The sequence below is a fragment of the Apteryx rowi genome, unplaced genomic scaffold (assembly GCF_003343035.1).
Source record: "Apteryx rowi isolate R43461 unplaced genomic scaffold, aptRow1 scaffold_17, whole genome shotgun sequence".
Taxonomy (NCBI): Eukaryota; Metazoa; Chordata; class Aves; order Apterygiformes; family Apterygidae; genus Apteryx; species Apteryx rowi.
The window spans coordinates 5091759-5112506 of NW_020447974.1; the positions used below are offsets into that span (position 1 = coordinate 5091759).

The 20748-nt window shown below is 39.6% G+C and overlaps 1 protein-coding gene across 1 annotated transcript in view; it reads right to left on the reverse strand.

Annotated features, from left to right (window-relative positions):
- Positions 1-20748, reverse strand: part of ARNT2 (aryl hydrocarbon receptor nuclear translocator 2) — an 84491-nt gene that overhangs the window by 40674 nt on the left and 23069 nt on the right. The window contains exons 5-7 of the mRNA XM_026060564.1: positions 5410-5512; positions 2594-2659; positions 2051-2136 (exon numbers count right to left, since the gene is read on the reverse strand). Coding sequence (XP_025916349.1) covers positions 2051-2136; positions 2594-2659; positions 5410-5512 — 255 coding nt within the window. The remainder of the gene's footprint in view (positions 1-2050; positions 2137-2593; positions 2660-5409; positions 5513-20748) is intronic.

A 20748-nucleotide genomic window follows, 5' to 3' on the forward strand; every position in this document is an offset into this window, starting at 1 on the left:
AATATCCTATACTGACAGGAAAGATAGGAAATTCCGTTGTCATTATATGCCACTACAAACTCATCTGGAACAGAGTGTACAGTATAGTTTTGGTCATCCACATTTTGAGAAGTTAAATTAAAACAGGGATAAGTGCAGAGAAAAGACACGAGGATAAAGAGAAGAAAAGAGAATGCATCACAATAGGGGAGATTAGTAGAAGCAGGTTTGTTTAACTGAGCAAAGTCAAGGCTGACAGGATGTAACTCCTACCTGGAAATACACCAGAACATTTGAGAGAGATAGAGAAACAAGGCAGGAAAATTCCTGTTTGACCTTAAGGGAAATATTAGCCCAAGAATACAGTGGTATAAACTGCTCATAAATGAATGAAGACCGGAAATTAGAGAGAGGTTTCTAATCGTGACAGAGTAGTGAGGTTTTGAAAGAGCTGGAGCAGGGGAAAACACCTCACTTATTTAAACTGGCGCTTACAGTGTGATACCCAACCACAGGGCACTCGAAGATCCAGAAGATCCTTTTCAACCTGTGCTCCTTTACTGCAGTTACCCACTCCCCTATAAAAACGACGACCATAGGYTGTACTGCTGACACGTTACCTAGCTCTGTCACGAGTTCATCTGTTTGCAGCTCTGTATCAGAAGAATACATACGTAATCACATGCAGCAGCTTTTCCATTTTAGCTGAGCAAGGAGCTGCAAGAATCTTATTTGACTTGCATCTTTCTGAAGAGACATTCCGTGAATCATGGCTGAATTCACTTACATTTGAACATACTAGTAGAAAAATTAATCTATTGGTGAAAGATACAAAATGTTTTGTTTCATTTTGACAGAGCAATTTACACATACCGTTCTGTTCATTCATCTGAAATTGAAATGAAATTGAAACATTTTGACTTCTATAGCACACTGAAGTATATTAAATTTATTAGCAAGAGGAAGGAAGGTTTTTGCTGTCTGCAATGTGGTTCTGAACCACAGATCATGTGTGATATAAACTACCCTTATTCTGCTTGGCTGCACGAATTATAGAAACATTCATAAGCTTCAGTTTTGTCTGTATTATATGTGTATACATGTGTGCGTACACGTGTGCTCGTGTGTGAGGTGAGAAACACTGGTAATAAACTATTATTTAACATGTGAAACTGCAATTTGGCAGGAAATCAACAAGAAGTTTACATCTGTATGCTGAAATCCGCACAATGCTGTATACATTCAGTACAAGCCAACTTTTAGCATTCCTAATCTCTGCATAAATGTGATTTATGTTTGTGGTATATGACCACAAAAGAATAGGAGAACTCATGGTTTGATTCATGCCAGGAGGCACAGTCATATTAAAAACAACTTATTCAACTACTGCAAATGCCAAGGTCAGCCAACCCAGTTCAGGATAATGCCTGGATGAACTCCACTGTCTCCCCTTGTTCTATGAATTTTCCAAATGGAAATATTCCCATCTGTAATACTGAGTAACAGTAGGTAAATGCTTTTCTTCTGTAGTTCAAAGCAACAGGCCAAGACTTGTTTCCCAGAAAAACAGCCTCAAAACAGAACTTACCACAAAGGCTGAGCATTCCCCATTAACACCACCACTTTGAAGTGAAGACACATGCACCTAAATTGAAACTAAACGTTTTCATACATCAGCGCTTGCAACTCAATACTTAAATACAAAACCACTAGTTGCTTTTGTTTAGAGGTACAAGAGCTCTGTGTTTACCTTCTTAAAATCAGGCCATTTTTATGTAGGCTATCAGATTGAAAATCTTTGACCTCAGTTGCTGTAATCCCACATTACTCAAGACAACTCCTATAGCTCTCTGGGCCAATGAAATTGAGAACAGTTTCATACGGAAAGCCTGGGAGACCATGAGTGTGCAACAGCAGCTGATTTTTGATATCAAAAGCTTCTCAAGATGAGACAGATGCGGTTACCCCACAGAAATTCAGCCTGGTTCTGTATTAGCAAATGGATCCTTATCCAGGTTTTCTCCCATCTTGTAGAGAGTACAGCACACACTTCCTTAAATGAGATACACACCTGCTGGTGGCCAAGCCTTGATATAGCCAGTGCAATGGACGACAGCATACTGTGCTTCGCCTTCTTTTACCGGGCCAAGGCCATTCCTAAATGAAAAAGAAACAAAACAAAAAAAAAGTTGATTGACCCACAAAAGAGCTTTATGTTTTTAAACGTCTACTAATGATTTACAGACATTTGTAAGTTACATTAGAAACAACCAACCCTCAACCTAGAGTTCTGTAGTCAGCTCCATTATAGCGCTAGTCAAGCCTTATCTGTCTTCCACAGCACCTCTGGGAGGAAGATAATTAGTTTTATTTCACCGATGGAGATGGTTAAGACGTAGAAGTTGAATGACTTTCTCAAGGCCTGCACCAGGATCCAGTGACATTGCCACAGCTGAATTCAGTGGCAAGTTCTCTCCTGTGACCAAGTGCTATTTGTATGCTTTATGCTCATACAAATGTTCGTCCAGCTAGTACTACTCAATTAAGCACTAGCCCAGGGGAAAATGAGCATGCTTATGGCAACTAAGTGTAGTGGTAAATTAAGTAATAGTACCTGTATCTTTTTCTCATGGTGGTTATTCTGTTCAGAGGTAAGTGATCCAGAGGAGCATTTCCACACCTAGAAATAAATTCACACTTGAAAGGGCTCAAAAATGAATATAAACGCCTTGGATGAAAATGCATTTTAACATCTTTATTAGTGCATACAAGCACACAGCAATAGATATTTATTTCTGACAGGAAGTCCCAGACACACATTTCCTTAGAACTTGCTGTTTCCACAGTCTGAGTTTTTTGTGTGTAACACAAATATTTTCATGATTTTAGAAAGAAAAATAGAAAAAGTTTTTATAAAGAATCCCCCCCAAACTTAAAGACAGCTTGAAACAGAAAATTCCAAGACTGTTTAAGAATAGATACACTGTAAGACACCTCAAAATATTATAAAACAAGAGTGAAAACTAGAGAAGAATACATAGCAGGCCCCCAAATAAAATATCCACACAAAACAATGTCAGTGTACCGATAACTGCCCTAGACAGAGAAATTATGCATGTCATACACCAGCTATGACATATTAGACACTAATCTAATCTTTGCAAGAATGGACTATTTATAATGTTAAGTAACTTTAACACTTCTTCCTGTATATTTTGTGATATTTCTAACTGTGCTCAACTGCATAATTATAACAACCCATTTGAAGCTAAGTAAATAGTTCAAAGTAAGAAAACAGAGCTCATTCTCAATGGAAAAAGAAGAACAATAACAATGAAAAGTAATCACAAAGAAAGTTCACATTATTTGCACATTATTTGAGGATCATTTTTCCCACAAGGATTTTTTTTTTTTTTAAACCAGTCACTGCCAAGGAGAAGGAATGAACAACTACAATAAGATTTAGAATTAGAAAAACAATGGGGCTACTGGCATGTATAAAATTACTCTCATGCACTGGAGTTTACAGAATCAGAGCGTTAGGAAATAACTGTGATTTGATTTGTTGTTTTAAAAGCTGGAGAACCTCTGTAAACAGGACATTAAACCTGGTTTTCTTTGCACAAAGAAGTCCCCCTCCCATGATCACTATGTGCAGCTTAGAGGAAGAGTAAGCAGTGTTCCAAGTGTTTCTCTGCTGGCTGTATTTCTTATTCCCTGAAATTAGTAGTTAAGGGTAGTAACACTACAGGAGTCGGGCACTTCTGTCTTTCAAAGAGACAAATTGCTGCCAGTCAGTAGCATCTTGCCTGTTCTGGCCACTCACTGAGAGCTGCTACCCCTAAAAATGCATCTCAAGACATGTTCTAGCTCCTGGCCCTGTATCAACCTTGCTAAGTGACGTCCAAAAATCGAACTCCATGCCATCTTTGGCACTGGCTGTGGGTTGTTGAGCTCTTGTTAGAGAAGAAAAGATGCCTGCTGATAGGCAAATATCAGACGTGATCTTTCTAAAGAAATCTTTGTCTGAATATCCCATTTTATTGACTAATAAACTACAACAGAGAAAAACATTTTTAATATTACTTGAGAGGATGTGTGTTTTATACTGGATTCATAATTTCAACAGACAAATTTAGTTTCCATTCCTGCAGACTGTAATCTCACTCACTGTGGAGCATTGAGAAAAGGGGCTGGTTTGAAAACAGGCCATCTTTTCTTAAAAAAAAGCCTGCTACAACTGAAGGAACAAAAAAAATCTGAATACTGTGTAGTGCTCTAGCCCTTTGCTGCCATTTTGACATGTTCTCCTTGTCTGATGAACACTACCCACAGAGACAGAGCGTTCCTACTGCACCCTTCTACACTGATAATTTGGTTAAATTATGGCCATTCTCCTGCATATATCTCCATAAAACAGAGCGAAGACTAGAGCACATGGCTTCTTTGCATGGACCAAGAATGGCTAGGCATAATAGGATCTATAGCTTTGAAGCCTGATCTTGCATGCATGGTAAACTATATAAACCCCTTAACAAAGGCACCCACGAGCCATACATTCAGCCTCCTCCTGTGCCTGGAAGAGCATCCACCACATAAACAGAAGTATGGGCATCTGTTGTAATGCATGAAATATTTTGGTTTGTGTGTTTTGCTCCATAACAAATTGTGCATCATCTGTTCTTAGCATATGCACTGGATACAGAATGCAGATGCAATTACGTACTTTCCCCATTAACCAGACAGAGAGCAACTTATTGCAATAACAACAGACATTTTTATCTAGTTAGCACTATAACAACACAAGTACCCACAAGTCCTAGTCAGAAGCACTAGGCAGACACATCTCTTTAAGAAGTCCAAGCAATACAGGAGAAGTTGGAAAACTGCAAAATAAAACCTTTAACAATTACTCATTTATCTAGAATTGACCAGCTGACATCTGGTTAATTCAGAGCAGGCTTAGGTTAATTTCTTACATTGCTGGCAAGTTTGCAGCTGAATTCCTATTTGTCTGCAAGATTCTTTTAATATTATTGGTTTGCTGAAAAAATACACAGAGTTGGGCTTTCATTACACTTGCGAAAGCTGTTCCCAAAGTATTGATTCGAATAATCTGACTCAAAGAGACAATAATTTGCATTCCAGGGGTAAAGTTGTCATGAAATTCTCTGGGGAAAGTATACAACACACCACACTGATAAAAATAACTGCTACACATATAGGGGGTGCTGACTTAGTCATTAATCACAAGGAAAGACAGGTTTCAGCTATACTCCAGTTACAAAAGCAAGCATTCTGGAAATGCTTAATGGGAGTATGTCATTACAGTTTCGGTTTTTAAACAGTCAAATTAGTCAACAAAATGTCTGATGTTTATAATCTGAGAAGGATCTGGAAACATTGCAGGAACACAGAGTAAATGCATACCTCATTCTGCAAATGAAAGAGCGTCTTGATCCCATGCACATTCTCATTGAGGACTGCTGACCCTCCTTCTTTACTGTTCCAGTCTTCAAGTCCAGTATTCGTCCTAGACAAGCCAAAGAGAGTGACTGTGTAGCACATACATTTAATCCCATTTACTACAAGATGTAGTAGATATAAGACGACAATATGTTCATAAACTAAATTTAATCGGCCCGTTTAGGGGGGGAAAAAAAGAAAAAAAGATTGATCTTGCTCTTCTGAAATAAGTTACGTGCTGGTTTAAATAATAATTTCAGTGAATCACAATACTGACTGCACTTTTCTAATTTATGCTGGTCCAAGGCCAATTTCCAAGGCAGGGTCAAAATGCCTGAAGGCAGAGGAGACACTGCCAGCAAGGATAGCTTTTTGACTTGTCTGCTTTCTCCATTCCTTACCAGAAATGTGAATAAAGAATCATTTCCTTGAGAGCTGTTTTTCTTTTGCTGTTCTCTCAGGTCTATCCAGAATGCCCTCACTATAAGAGCACCTCATATATGCAGGGCTGCAGCGACGGTCAGGAATACATCAGACCAAGCTTTTCTTCTTGCCAATTAGATACAGAATGTGTCACAGCAGCACCTGTGGYGAGGCCCTTTCAGAGCTGATCAGACTGAAACCTGACACACCAGCATTTTTTAAAGATTAATTTTCAGCCGGATCAGTGAGATGATCTGACTCACCCCACGGCAACACTGAAGCCTACGCAAGGTCAGTGGTGGAACCCTGCAGATCAGCATAAGCTGACCATGGACCTCTGAACCTCACCCCAAAGACACAGAGTTGAAGAGAGATGACAGTGACTATGTCAGGGCATCTCAAGAGAGGACAGGATGGAGGGTGCTGACACTTCTACAGTAGAGCGGGGGGAGCTCCAAAACAAACAAACAAACAAAAACACCGAAAAAGGTAGCAAAGCAGTAGCACAGATTAATCTCTCCATACTCCTGAGAGAAAACAGAAGGCAGTGCTACAGAAAACTTCAGATCAGGGTAGAGGTATCACCTAGAATCCTATTGCTTACCGGCAAAGAACGGACAGAACTGACTTCTGCATCTACAACTCAATTGCCAACAGATGAATATAAAATCTTGCACGTTAGTAACCTGGAGTAGAAATGAATCACTGACCYAGATATACTATGCTTCAGGGCTGGATACAGCCACAAAAGTGACGGGGGCAAGAGGAATGCAGTAGGACAACAGTTATAGAAACAAAGGACAGCCACCAGCGCTGATGGGACACGGGGCCTCCAGTCTTCTTAGACTCCATCACCCAGCCATGTAAGCCCAGCCATGAGCAAGACCTACATGTTTAGGATGGGAACAGTATCTTTCAATAACTGAAGCTATACAAACCTATGACATTAAAGCCTTTACTGTGATATAACAATAACCAAATTTGCAGCAATATAAGATACCACACCCTGTTTGTAGGAAACAGAAGAAATAATCTAGAATATATTTAAAGCCTTTCTCATCAGATTTAATCAAAAGTCTCTGACCAAAAATTAAGTTCTGAAATAATTCTACTGCCAAACATTTTCATTTCAGAATTATTTTAACTGAAAATATTTACCTCCATCCATGAATGGGAGTAAAATCACTACAAAACACTTTAAAGATTAAAATTTTAAATAAAGAACTTGGCAGCAGTATTTTATTCTTAAGGTTTATTAAAGATAACTACTTCTGGAGAAAAGCTATCCTCTTTGACATAAGGTTAGACTGTGTCAGTTGGTATATCTCAGAAATGTAACTCAGATTCTTAAAAAACTGGCCAGCCTGGGAACAATTCCTAAAGATGCTTCAATTCAGAGCACTCCTCTGAAGAAGGATTCCCTTCTTGAGCTATATATTAATGTAGATGTATATATAATGCATGTATTAATGCATGATTCAGATGTGAGCTGGAAGAAAATCACAATACCATATTTCCCAGCTCGGTTACACTGGCTCTGTGATGTAGGATGGAGTCAAGGTTCAAAACCACTCCTTACCTGCATGAGAGAAAGCCTTGCACAGAGGCAGCATCCTATTTCCTGCATTCCAAGCCACAGACTATTTTCCCATCCGCTCAACTAATAGCCACAATTCGGAGAAATAGAAGGTCACTAGGCAAGAGGCAAGCTGACTCATAGATAAAGGTAATATATGACAGTGCAAATAAAGTCACAATATCCGTGCAGGACCCAATGGCTGTCCACAGGAGCGAGCAAGCCAAATCAAACCATTGAAAGCATTTTCCTCTTTGCACACAATAACATTGTCATATATATGAGTTGTTTTCTATGCACTTTTTTCATACCAATAGAAATTCCTAGCGTGACACTACTGATCAAAAAGCAGTGACAAAAGCGTAATTCAAACAGCTAACAGAAATGTCTCAACTTTTATCATCAAGGACTATCTATAAATATAAGTACATTTCAGAACTACATGGCTGCCAAGCTTAAAATTGCTGACACACGTTCCTTCAGCAAGCTTGGAACCCTCCCCCCAACAACAAAAGTCACTTTTTTTAAAGTTAGCTTTTTGTTTGGCAATGTCTTAAACAGATGCACCAGATAACAAAATTAGTGGTCTAAATTTTGCCCTGACTTACAGAATCACTTGCGGGGGGTGGGAAATGAGGCAGAGAACAGTTTGGAACATAGATGTTATGACAAAGCTCTCAGCAGCTTYTTTCAGGAGTCCACCATGTGTGTGCTTTAACCTTGCAGAGCTCTAACAGTACGCTGCAGCTTTTCATACAGAACAAGCAATTGTGACTTGTTTATTATTAGAAGTTCATGATCACGTTATAGTAAAGAGGGGAAGAATTACAGTTGAATAAATTAAGGACAGAGCTTTCAATTTAGCTCAAACCAGCCTGCCAGTGCACTCTCTGGGATCTCCTAAGACATGGCATAACAACTCTGTTGGAGCTTTTAAATTAGTAATATTGATGACATCAGGTATGTAGACAGTATCTGTGAAAGTAAACCAAGAAGCAAGCCAGCTATGAGATCTGTAYGCAACTAATGTTGCTGAGCACACCTGCCATGATGCAGGACCCACAGGCAAATGCTAGCTGTGGAAAGAGCAACCACATAACTCTTGGAAGTCCTTGCACCCTGTGTCTATCCACAGTATTGCATATAAACTAACTACAGTTAGAGCTTTCTCTGTTCAGCTGTTTAATGAAGGCAATCTGGATACAGTGTCTTTCCCCCCAACACCCCTGGTTTATTTTCATATGAATGTCTCCCAAAAAACAAACAAACAAACAAACACCCCCCCCCCTTCATTTCTGCACCTAGATTTACAGCACTTAGCTTTTACCAGATTGTTCTACTGAAATGCAGACAGACGCAAAAAAGGGAAGTCGCAACAAGCTGGAGTTGTATCACAACATTTGTCATGACTTCTTATTGCTGTGAAAATCCACAACTGCAGCAATAATACAATGTCATCTGGTATCAAGACAAAAATCACAGTCTTAACTTCTCCCTGGACTACTAACCACTCTGTGCCTGACTGGGGAATGGATTGGCCCATACTGCTCCACCTTGAGAAATCATCTCCTGCTGTCCTGGATTGTAACGTGTGACCTGTGGCACGTTGCCCGGCAAGCACCGACCAGGCAGCACAGGCAGGGCCCCGGCCACCGCTGTTTCTTTGGTTCTTCCCAGGAAGTCACTGACTGGGAGCCCTCAGCAAGCTGCACATAGGACTCCTAAGATCTCCTTCCGACCCAGGTTTTGTGAGTGCCAAATCAGTGGCAGAGATCATCAGCTGCTTTAATATCATCGAGCTACAGTTCACTGCACCCAAGTGGATCCCATATCGACAGTCATGCAGACTGAAACAAATCTCAACTCCATGTCATATGCGCAGCCGAATACAAGGAGATGGTATATTACGATGACAGCTCTGTAACAGAGCCATAAAATATTCATATCTCTGTGGGTTCCTGCATCTTTTACACTAATGCTGCTTCCTCGTTGATAAATGGACATTGAGGTTTCTCCACAGGAAACATGCACAAAATACCTTTGATGTTAATATTAGCAATTATATTCTGATTAATAAGAAATATTTTAGGGCACTATGACAACTTCCTATAACTGAATAATGCACTTGTGCATTTTTTCTTTCTTCTTCTGGTTTCTTTAGCAGAACCGTTTTMAAAGGGAAACACAACCCAGTGACACCACCAGCTGGATCCCTTATGAGATTTCACATAAATCGATAATTGCACGTAGTTCATTTTTATGTTAAATTTCTCCCCTCTCCAGCTCCAAATACAACCCTTAGATACAGCAAACACAGAATGCGTCTCTCAGTCATGGCCCTACTGTGACTGACATTGCTGTCTTATTATTATTTACAGCAGCTGCACAATTCAGAGGAAACCGCAGTTTAATCTGCTGCAAATGAGTAAACAAATAAATGAGCAGAATGCTTATTAAAACCAAYGCATAAATCACTCTGGTCTGGATATAATTGATAATGTATTGAAATTTATCCATTACAGTCCAAATGCAGAAGGCAGTTTCACTCAAACCTGTAATAAACCAGCTGACCTCTGAGCAGTGATCCACCAGGCGACCCAGGAACCTGATGTCAGCTGTTGTTACAGGAAAGGGCTGTCAAAGTGGCCCACAGAGGTGAGGAGGCTGTGCAAGAGATTAATTATCTGGGTAAAATTACAGGAGCCATATAAAGCTCTTGCCACTAATGAGACTAGGTAGTCACCAATTCAAGGACTGAGGATACATGCCAGAAACGTTGCCAGGGAACATTTTCAAAGACGCTCTAAAAATGTTCTTATAATCATTAAGGGGACAAATCTTCATACTGGCGCTAACGTGCCCCTTGTGTGTGCAACACAGAAACAATTTACGAATTATGCATGTACCTTCCCCTTTTGGGCATGCAACTGCTACTGTGAATATTCAAATATTTTTCTACGTCTGCAATGTTTGAGATGAACCTAAGCCAAGGATCAGCCTGGACCTACTGAAGTTCATGGGGTTTCAAATATGGGAGTTTGGCTCAAACCCATCTTTACACAATAGCACCAGCATGTTAGAAAATTTGGTCCTCTGTGTTTAAGCACCGCATGCTAAGGTTTACAGCCTGATAATCAAGCACAGCCTGTTCTTTGTTACTTTCTTCAGTTCATTTTTTGGTGGATTCAAAACTCTGCAGGCTGCTAAACCTAATTCTATCACAAATGCTTTCTCTGATTCCTAATTCTTATGAATCCTACAGTCTGTAATTAATACCCTTGCTACACGAGGGTGGTGTTCTGCAAAAATTTCAGTGTATCTTTCTTTTTAAATGTCTATCTCTTGAAAACAATCAGACAATATCCAGATCGAGGACTGGAGTTTGCGGCTTGGAAATACCCCTCTTTTGCAACATAAGTCTACTACCTGTTTTCAAAGATCAAGAGACTTATTTTGGTCTCATGCACACTGAAATACTGTCGGCAAAGTACACAATAAAATTTTCCATTCCCTTTAACTCATCAGTAGACTGACTGCTGTCTTGCACAGACTCTTGGACTTGATGAGAACAGTCTGAACTCATGAAGAGTCTCACCATGCCTTCAATACTATAACCTCTAGCAACTCGTCAAGCTTTATGCTGTACATGATAGTGTCTTGTCTTACAAAGCACAAGTTAGATATTTTATAATTATTCTCAGCCACTGGACTGTCTACATATTTCTTTCCAGGCAAAATAAAATAAAGGATAAACTAAAAGTTTGGTTTGGACAAGATAACAAAAGATGACTTTGTGCTCATCAAAAATACTCCACAGGCTACTCAGGCAAGACAAACAGAACACAGGAATACCGCAACAAAAATTCTTATGAAAACCAAAAACATCTTTATCTTAGTATAAAAAAGGAAAAAAGAAAGACAGGGATGCAGAAAAACAAGAGGAAATAATTAAAAATAAAGCAAAGTGATGGTCAGGGTACTGATGCYTCTTGATATAGTTCCAAATGTAAGCTGATCCTCAAACTGAAGGGTCAGTGAACAAAGAACTTATTCTGTGGTGATGCTCTTTATTAGTATGTTAAGACTTTAGAAAGTAGCAGCAGAGATCATCTTTAGGATGTATGTTCTCAACTAAAATTTCTAGGTGCCAGCCCATCACACAAAAGCATCTTCATCAATCATGAGAGCAGTATCAAAAAAGGTTTTCTACTACTGTACCTTGGTATATAAAATGCGTGTGTGAACACAGCATTAGTGGTTGGAGCACTGACACTCCCCAGCAGTGCCAAATGATACCAGCTTTTAGCCACTGCTTTGGCATAAACAATGAAGCTGCAGACAACTAAGTGAAACTTKTTTTTTTTGCTTATTTTTCATTTATCAGTTTATGCATATGCACTGCCTATTACTGAACATTCAACTTTACACTGACTGGGGTACTCAACTGGCAGAGTTCCTCTTGAAAGCAATGGATACACTATGAATACATAAAATGTCTTCAGTAAGAAGATTAAATAGTCCAAATTTGATCAATTTAGATTAAATTACTCTTGCTAACAGATAATAAGCTCATGCAAAAGCAAAGCAATTATTATGTATTAATTCAACAATAAAAAGAAAAAAAACATTTAAAACAGAGTTAGACCCTTACAATTGTAAGGGAAGACTATCTCACATTTAATGCAGCTCAGCAAGTGCTTTAAGCTCTATTAAGTTTAATAAATATACACTCTCCCCACRGATCCAAAAATAAAAATTTTTCCAGATGATCTAAGAATACGTTAAAAATCAAAACTGAAATGCAAACACAGTATTTGAGGGTTCTCCTTCCTGGAACTCAAGTTTATAAAAACAAGAAATGGGTCACAATATATAAATAAAGCCATATACACATAAAAACAAAATTACAGTCCCACAGCTCCACTCTTAGCATTCTGAGTTCTATTATTTACATGAATTTAAAGCTCATAGAAGGACAGATACTACCTACCATGCACATATACACATTGGAGCACACAGTCCCTGTCCTGAAAGTCCAAGTCCCCAACAGTCCCCTACAAATGACAGGATATTTATTGTAGGGTTGGTGCGATTAAGGGAAACTGCCATAGCACAGAAATGTGCTGCTAGCCATCCAATTACTTTCCAGAATGTTTCTTCACTTTCCAGAGTGTTCCTTCAGTATCTCAACACCAAAGATTGGAAATATGTGGAGTAAACAGATGGAACAATACAATCCTAATAAAAATGTACCCATGAAAAATGTATGCATGAAAAATGCATCTCCTGGGCCCCTCATTGAGAGGAAAGCTAACACATGAGTAATAAGAACAGCCTGGACACTCAAAATACGGGCGAGCTTAAGACCATTCTAATTTTAAATTACAAACTGTCCAAGGACATAATCACATAATTGGCACCAGTTACGCTGTGCACCCAAATACCAACACTGTTTTTACAGCATTCCTCTCGCACACAGGTCAGAGGTTACAGTGCGGCTCTCACAGGCAATGCCTGCTAATCAGCTGTTTATTTTAATATCACTGCTTTATATTCCCCAAGTAGTTAATGATCTTTTAAAACTATGACAAAAAAGATAACAATTCTTGATAGCATTTAAAATATGTGAAGAGGCCATGAAAAATGCAGAGTTATAGAAAGTAAGAGCAGTTACCAAAAAAAAAAAAAAAAAAAAAAGCTAACTTGTGATGCTTAACTCATTCACCAAAACCCCCTGCCACAAACAACCCCCGTGTGAAGGCAATGGCATTCCTGAACACACTCACTTTCTATCCGATCAGATGCAGCAGTGCCATGCGGGACTGCTGCCAGGACTCCTCGCAACTCATAGTGATGCAGAACAGATGGGCTCATAACAGGCAGGAGGCTTTTTTCTTTCACACTTCAGATTTATGCAAAATAAGTATTGTAGCTGCACTGTGAACAGCGTACACATATTTTTAATTCAAATGTGGAAATAGTTGAGGGTCTGGGTGGTGCTGGAGGCTGTTCTYCAGGCTTTCCCTCCCAGGAGCCCTTGGGTTCTGCCTGGAAGGTGTCTAGGACAGATCGTCCCTTACTGGTATCACAGCCTTTACGAACCATAATCACAATTTCAACTCCTGCTTATGGGAAACTCAGGGCATGGTGGGGGAGAATTTGCTCTTGATCATGTGGGGATGGCTGATACCATTTGAATTTTTCCTGAGATTAAAATCAAAACCCTATTAAATCTTTCAAGGAGCAGGTCAGCAGGACTTTGAGGGAGGCAGGGCTGCCAGTGGGAACAAGGTCTCTCCAAACACACTGCTCACCCTTGCTTCCCAGCTAGCCTGACTGTACAGAGAGGATGGGACCTGCCCATGGAGACTTCACCCTACCAGGAAGGCTGTAGAGTAGTGCTGCATTCACAGCCCTTTCCTCTGCTGTACAGGATTTCCTGCCCCGGCACAACCTTCTCCTGGGACCTCCAGATCTCCAATGAAGGCAACACACAGCAGCTTCAAACCTCAGACTTTCCAGAAAACAGGAGAAGTGATACCAGCAGGAGGGCAGGAGGAGGAGGGCAGAGAAAATACATGTTGCTTCCAGTCTCTCCCTGTCCCTACCAGCTGGACTGGGCAGGACTGGAGGTGGCACCTCAGATGCCCAGGTGAAGGGCACATGGCTAGGGCAGAGCAGGATTGGAAGCACAAAGTGGGACTGTGTTGGGCCATAACAAGCAAAGCCGAATGGGGCACAAATGCCACAAACACAGCAGTGCTTCCAGCGTTCAATGATTTTGGTTGCATGTACATGAGGAAGGTGCATGCAGAATCTCACAGCAGGGCACCTAGAGGAACAAGTTGTAGCTCCTTCCTGCTGTGCCCACTTCTCATTCTACAAAGAAAACTCAGTGTACTGGGAGATTATGTGTAGTCAGGTCTCTTCCAACATCAAGCTAGGATGTGGCTAGAGTGCGTACCAGCACTGCGTGGGCACACCTGCCCAGCAGTATAACCACAGACATCCAGAAGAATGAAGCCACCAGGACAGTGACATAGCAATATCCCACAAGAATACAGTACAACTGCGAAATCTGTCAGCCTTATGCAGCTTGGAACAAAATCAGRGACTGCACAGGACTTGCCAGCTGTCGTCATRCRGCRCACACATCAACCAAGAAGCTCCGCACCCTCCACACAAATGTTATGAGACTGCTTGAGCTCTCACTGGCATAGGGCTCCACTGCTCTTGAGCGCTTGCTTCATGGTGCAGCAGTAAGCAGCACCATATACACCGCCTACTCTACATATTGCTACATTACAAAGCATCACTAATATATCAATAAACAATAGTTGGCTCCAGGCATGGACTTCCTGTCAGCAAAGCAACTTTCAAAGGAAATCTATACCTTTATTCCTATTTTAAAAATGAGGAAACTGAAGCATAAAGGAGCGATTTGACTTGCCTGTGGTTAGCCAGCAGGTGGAAGGTGCAGTTAGGACAGAGCCCAATCTCATGTAAGCAATATGAGTTCTCAGCATACTGTAGCTGTAGATAATAATTCTCAGTAACACAACCTACAGTAATTCTCAAAGTCTGTAACATCTCACAATGAACTATATGCTTATCAGGACATTATGAGCATAAATGAGAAATATGCATGATTACACTTCAAACAGAAAGCATACAGCCTGGACTGCTGATTTATCTTTCTTTATAACCAGTGATAACCTCTTGTATGAGTGTCGAACCTATAATGAATTAACTGAAACAAGGAGATTTCACTTGAGTCAAACACCCACACTTCCACAATGCTACTCAGAACCAGCACATGCTCACATAGCTCATTTTTTCTCAGCACTCATGAAAAAATTTCTGAACTACCTACCCCTTAATGATGGATGATGTTCCACTTACAAATATAAACCACCAAAGCTCGTTCCCCTAACTGGCTTGCCTTCTCAGGGGAACTATTTTAACCTCTCTAGTGGTGTCAAGGTTTACATCATCTAATTGCAAAAGGCGTTGTATAAGCATTAGCAWCAAGTTATGACATTCTTACAATAGAATGAAGAGCCAATCCAATCAACAGCAATCAAAGTCATAAAAAGTAATGCAATTGAAATGTAGCTATTTTTAAAAATCTGTCTGTCCCCTACTTACCAACCGGAGACACTGACCAGCAAGGAGGGAACTGAAAAGCTTTCTTCCCCTCCTTGTTTTTTAATAGGAAGTAAACCCCCACATTACACAGCTGTTTGCTTAATACAAATTGTTCATATAAAAGCTCATAAGGGCAAAAGGTCTCTGTTGTGTCTGCCTTCATGTTTGACTAACCAGTCTGCATCATGTAATTCTCTGCAGTGCTGGGCAAATATGCATCATTTTAATTAAATTAAAAAGGAAACTATGTAGGCTTTTGAGCCTTGCTATTCAGTTAATTTTAAGGGACTATCTGAAGGGATAGTGTTACAGATCACATGCAAGTTTCTCTCCTGATGGACCTGGAAAAACTGGACAAAATAAAGAAGCAAATAATTCAAAGCACATGTTTAAAGTTAAGTTATAACATAAAAAAGCAAAAATATTCTAAGGACTAAATGCATTCAGAACTCTCTACAATGGTCATCTTACATATGGGAAAAATTCAGTATAATAAATAAAACAGCTTTGACAAGAGCACACAGATGTGTAAGCGCTCTCTAGACACAAATACAACAGCATTATACTTATATTCCAGTTCCTCATCTGTAAAGTGGGAAACGATCCTCTCTTTTTTCATCCTTGCATTGTCCCTCTACCCTTTTGGCAGCAGCAGCTTTATCTTGCTATAGGTCTGTATAAGGCATAACACAGCAGCATAACACATTGTGATCTCTGCAGGCACTTTTAGGTTCAGTCACTAATAAATAAACATCACCAAGTCCATGATTTCACATAATGGGCAGTTAGTTGTAACAGACTGATACCCTATCGGATGCATTTGAAGGAAAACCTGAACTGGAAAAGATTATACTACTCAGGCCTGTCAATGATCCAAGATATGAATAGCTCCTAAAAAAAGAGAGAGCAGAGATTCTTTAGCTAAAAAAAGGATCTAAAACCCCAGAAACAGTTACTCCAAAGTACCCTCTACAGAGACTCCTACGACAGGATCGCCATCCAAACTAACTCTATAATGATATAATTCAATCTTTTACCATTCACAGCTGCATAACAAATAAATACATAAAGGCTGTAAGTAGCTTTTAAATTAAACTATTTGTTTCACTTGAATGCTCAGCAGGAAGCTTTACTGAAAAACACTTCTGCCAAAAAAGCTTCAGCTCCTTGCATTTTGAATTACTTGTGCTTCATTATATTCCAGTAACAGGTAACCCTCATGGTTATATGCTTTATTAGCAAGTAAATACAAGTATCACCCGGTTCCAAAATTTTGCTGTGGTCTGCTCCATGTGAGCCAGTGACACACCATGAAACAGCCCATTAGAAAACATGGTAGTAGCCGCAGATGATTTTGTGAGATATTTTGCTGTGGGAAGAAGTTGTAACACAAGAAGAAGGAGGGAGGGGGGGAAGACAGAGAGAAAGAGGGGGGGAGAGAGAAGAACAAAAGGTCCATGGAAGCTGTCTGGTTGTTTTAACAGACTACTGCTTTAGCTCAATTAAAATAAGGTGTATGRGGCAGAACATCATTATACGTTTCAATGCTCTTTTTGAAGACTCAAGACATGTGAATTATATGCAAAAGTCTCCATACTATGAAAATAGAAAAAAGCAAATGTCCACTGATGTAAGTTCAGATCTAACAGTGCCTTAAATCCTCAGGTGATGTTAAACTATAGCCTGAGACAACACTGTAAAGTTCTACTGTATAGTGACATTTGTTTTCCCCCTCAAAATTCAGAACCAGTATATCTCTGCAGGCTAGTTAAAAATAGTCCTTTAATGGATTTTACATTTACTTCTGTTTTTTTTTTTTTAACAAGCCTTTTATAAAATCAATGTATCAAAAAGCCTTTTGCTTTATATTTTGACAGGATTATGGTAAAGTAGCCACATTGAAGTAATACATATTTTCTGCCAAAAAAACCATGAAGACAGTCAAACCACTGAACTGGTGAAAGATCACAAATCAGCACATGGACCCAGAACTCGAYACAGGTCTAAACCAAGTCTTGAAAATATCTGACATTTTCACAGGAATAAAGACAATTTCTTATTCACTTTCTTTTTTCAACTAGTTCAGTTCGATGATGGGTTTGTTCAACCAGCTGGGAATAGAAAAAAATAAGGATATACTTGTTTTCCTCTTCTTGTTTGCTAATGGTAAGGAGAGCTATTGGTTCTAAAATACARCTATACCTGGCTGCCAGAAACAGTCCACTCATTAAGCTGAAGGATTATCACCTGCAATTGGTGAATGAATCAAATTCAAATGCAAAGCATGTTCTGACTGTATTCAACAATACAAAACTAGTTAAAATCATAGCTTTATCCACTTCTGATATGTGCCCAAAGGCATTAATGTATTTCATGAATTTGAGACAAAGCAACCTTCACCATTTTCGGTTTTGTCTCTCATTGATAAGCATCAAAGAAAGCGAGAAATTAATATGTCTGCCTTTCTCTGTGCAGTCACTTATCAGGTCTCTCAACTGTACCTAGCTACAAATGTCACGAAACTTGCAGGAATGTGGTATCTCCGAGCCCTCTGCACCTTCAGCTGAAATGCGGCAATACTTTATAATAATATTTTATAATATTTTATAATAGTTTTTACAAATGTAAAGCAAAATTAAAATAGATGATCAAGACTCCATATTTTTTGCTGATTTAAAGCAGGATTTAAATCACATTTATACCATCTATGGTGCCACACTGTACAAGCTGAGAAGAGACTCTCCTGTGACTGTTCTGTATTCCTTGAGCCCTGCTTTTTGCCAATTAGTAAGTCAAACAGTAGCAGTGGGGAGCAATTCCCACCAGTAGGTACCCAGTCACCTGGGCTTTTCATTTCCCTCTGAAATGTACCCRAAGCTGTAAAGATACAAAAGTATCAGACCAGCGTTTATTTTTTTTAAATAATGCGATTTCTATTGATTTTTAACTAATGTAAATGTTAATTTATCCTTGCTATTAACCATCTTCTCAAAATTCTAATACTTGACTAAATTGTTTGCCTACTCACCTAAATGYAGAATTATATATAGTAGTTAGGAACATGACGTGTGTATAGGCTAACTATATTTTGTTGAGGAAAAGTCTCTGATGAGTTTAATGTGACAAAGACACACTTTGGTCTTGATTCTATCTGCAGTGTATGTCTACCTAGCTTAATACACAATTAGAAAAAACGAGGTTACAGTCATTTTTGCTTTGATGAAGTAGGATAGCATAAAATGGGAGAGATGAAGAGCTCAGTCTCCCATCTCCTTCACCTTACAGAATATTCCAGAAGTTGGTATTTAGGGTCCTGTCTGGGAAGCTGGAGAACGTTTTCAAGTCCCCTCAGGCAAAAGAGGAAACTGAACCTGATCACACACATCCTCAGGGAGTGTTAAATAAAGGTTGAAAAATTCACAGTGTGGTGCTGCCACTTCTTATTGAGGCCTAAGCATTAGAGCCGAACTCACAGTTAGCCCTGGAATAACTTCAACTACATCTGGACAGGAATCAGTACCCTTGGAGACAACCGCACACCAGCTCTATCCTGAGCTTGTGTTTACCTGCATGTACTCCCATTCCAGCTCCTCACTGAAAGCTAAATGGGCAGAAGCTGTCTCATGCATTAAGCTTTCTTTGAGATCATCTCTTTTAACTAAAGCCTGCTTCTTAGGTTTTTTGCTTGTTTGTTGTTTATATCTGCCATCAGCCTGTTAATACACTTGACTAAATATAACTGGAATGAAGGAAAACAGAACAAATCACAGAAAACTGACAATGGGCCATACAACAACCCTGGTGATGTGCTTATGCATGGCAGGCATTTCCTTCCATGTGACTCTGTGCAGGATACCAGGTAGGAGCAAGTGGGTGCCATGGTCCCAGGAAGCTGCTGGGCATCTAGGGAAGGAACAAAGAATGGGGGAAGTCCTGCCTCTGCTGTCCCAATAATAAGAAATAGGAGAGCTTGAGCTAAGGACAGAAGGAAGGCAGACACCAGTATGGGATACTGCTCAATGATTCTCCTTTTGGAACAAGTGATACTGGGGGTGGAACACTGTCACTCCAAGGCACCTTCCTTGTGCCTCCCTAGTTTGATGCTGCAACTCATCACACATATAACAACATACATTAGTGCATTATATGAGCTTAACTGAGACAGTGTAACATTCAAATTAGGCTGAAGAGAAAGCTGTTTCTCCACAGGACAGATGTTAAGGCCAATACTGCACCCTACCAGCATCCGTGGAACTCCCATTGCAAGCAGTGAAGCACGAGAGATTTATAGAAGGCTGCAAGCAGACCCAGCACCATGAGGCTTTTAGAGGCACATGGTGAGTGCTTTATTGGAAATATGTTAACCAAAGAGCTTGAATATTTTTGTTAGGCATTTGTGGAACACTAGAATTTTTTTTAAAGGGGGGAAAAAAATTGCTGAACTCATATATTTCATCATGCATGAATACAGGATAACAAAACAGAGCAGGTTGAATAAATATTGAACATTACAAAAAATACCCCCAAAACTCCCTTAAACCCAGCAACTGAAACTGATCCAGTCAAACATCTGTGATAACAGACTTCAGTACACGACAATTTCCAAGTGAGAAACGCACAGTGAAGACTAAAGGGAAATAACCGCACAACTCGCTTGCACATGCATGCCCGCACACCTGAAAAGCCACCCTAAAAACATTCCCTAATGCTATTCAGGTGCAGTAGGTCTAAGCTATAGCTGCTTCCTTATTTTGGTAAAAACATGTACTAACCTCTTTAAACAACCGTGACAATTAGCAAAGTCATTTACAAATTCAATTTATTATCACTGGTTTTCCTGCCAGGACTACCCACCCAAACAGAGTGCCTCAGCAGCAGGGAGACCACTGGATCACTGTGTGTGTGTAGGAGTTGCTTTATGAACTGTTTTATACATAGCTGGCTTCTCTCAACATTTGGGATTTTTTTTTCCTCCCTGGAAAAAGCCCTGGAGACTGAAGCAAAACAAAATTCTCTTGGAATAAATTAAAGAGATTAAATGTACCATACATTTAAAATATGATCATTTGAAAGTACCTATTTTTTGACAGCARACTAGGTTTTTCTCATTGCTGTAGTAACATTCAGTGTCTCATAGGGTAGGAATGGCATTAGAA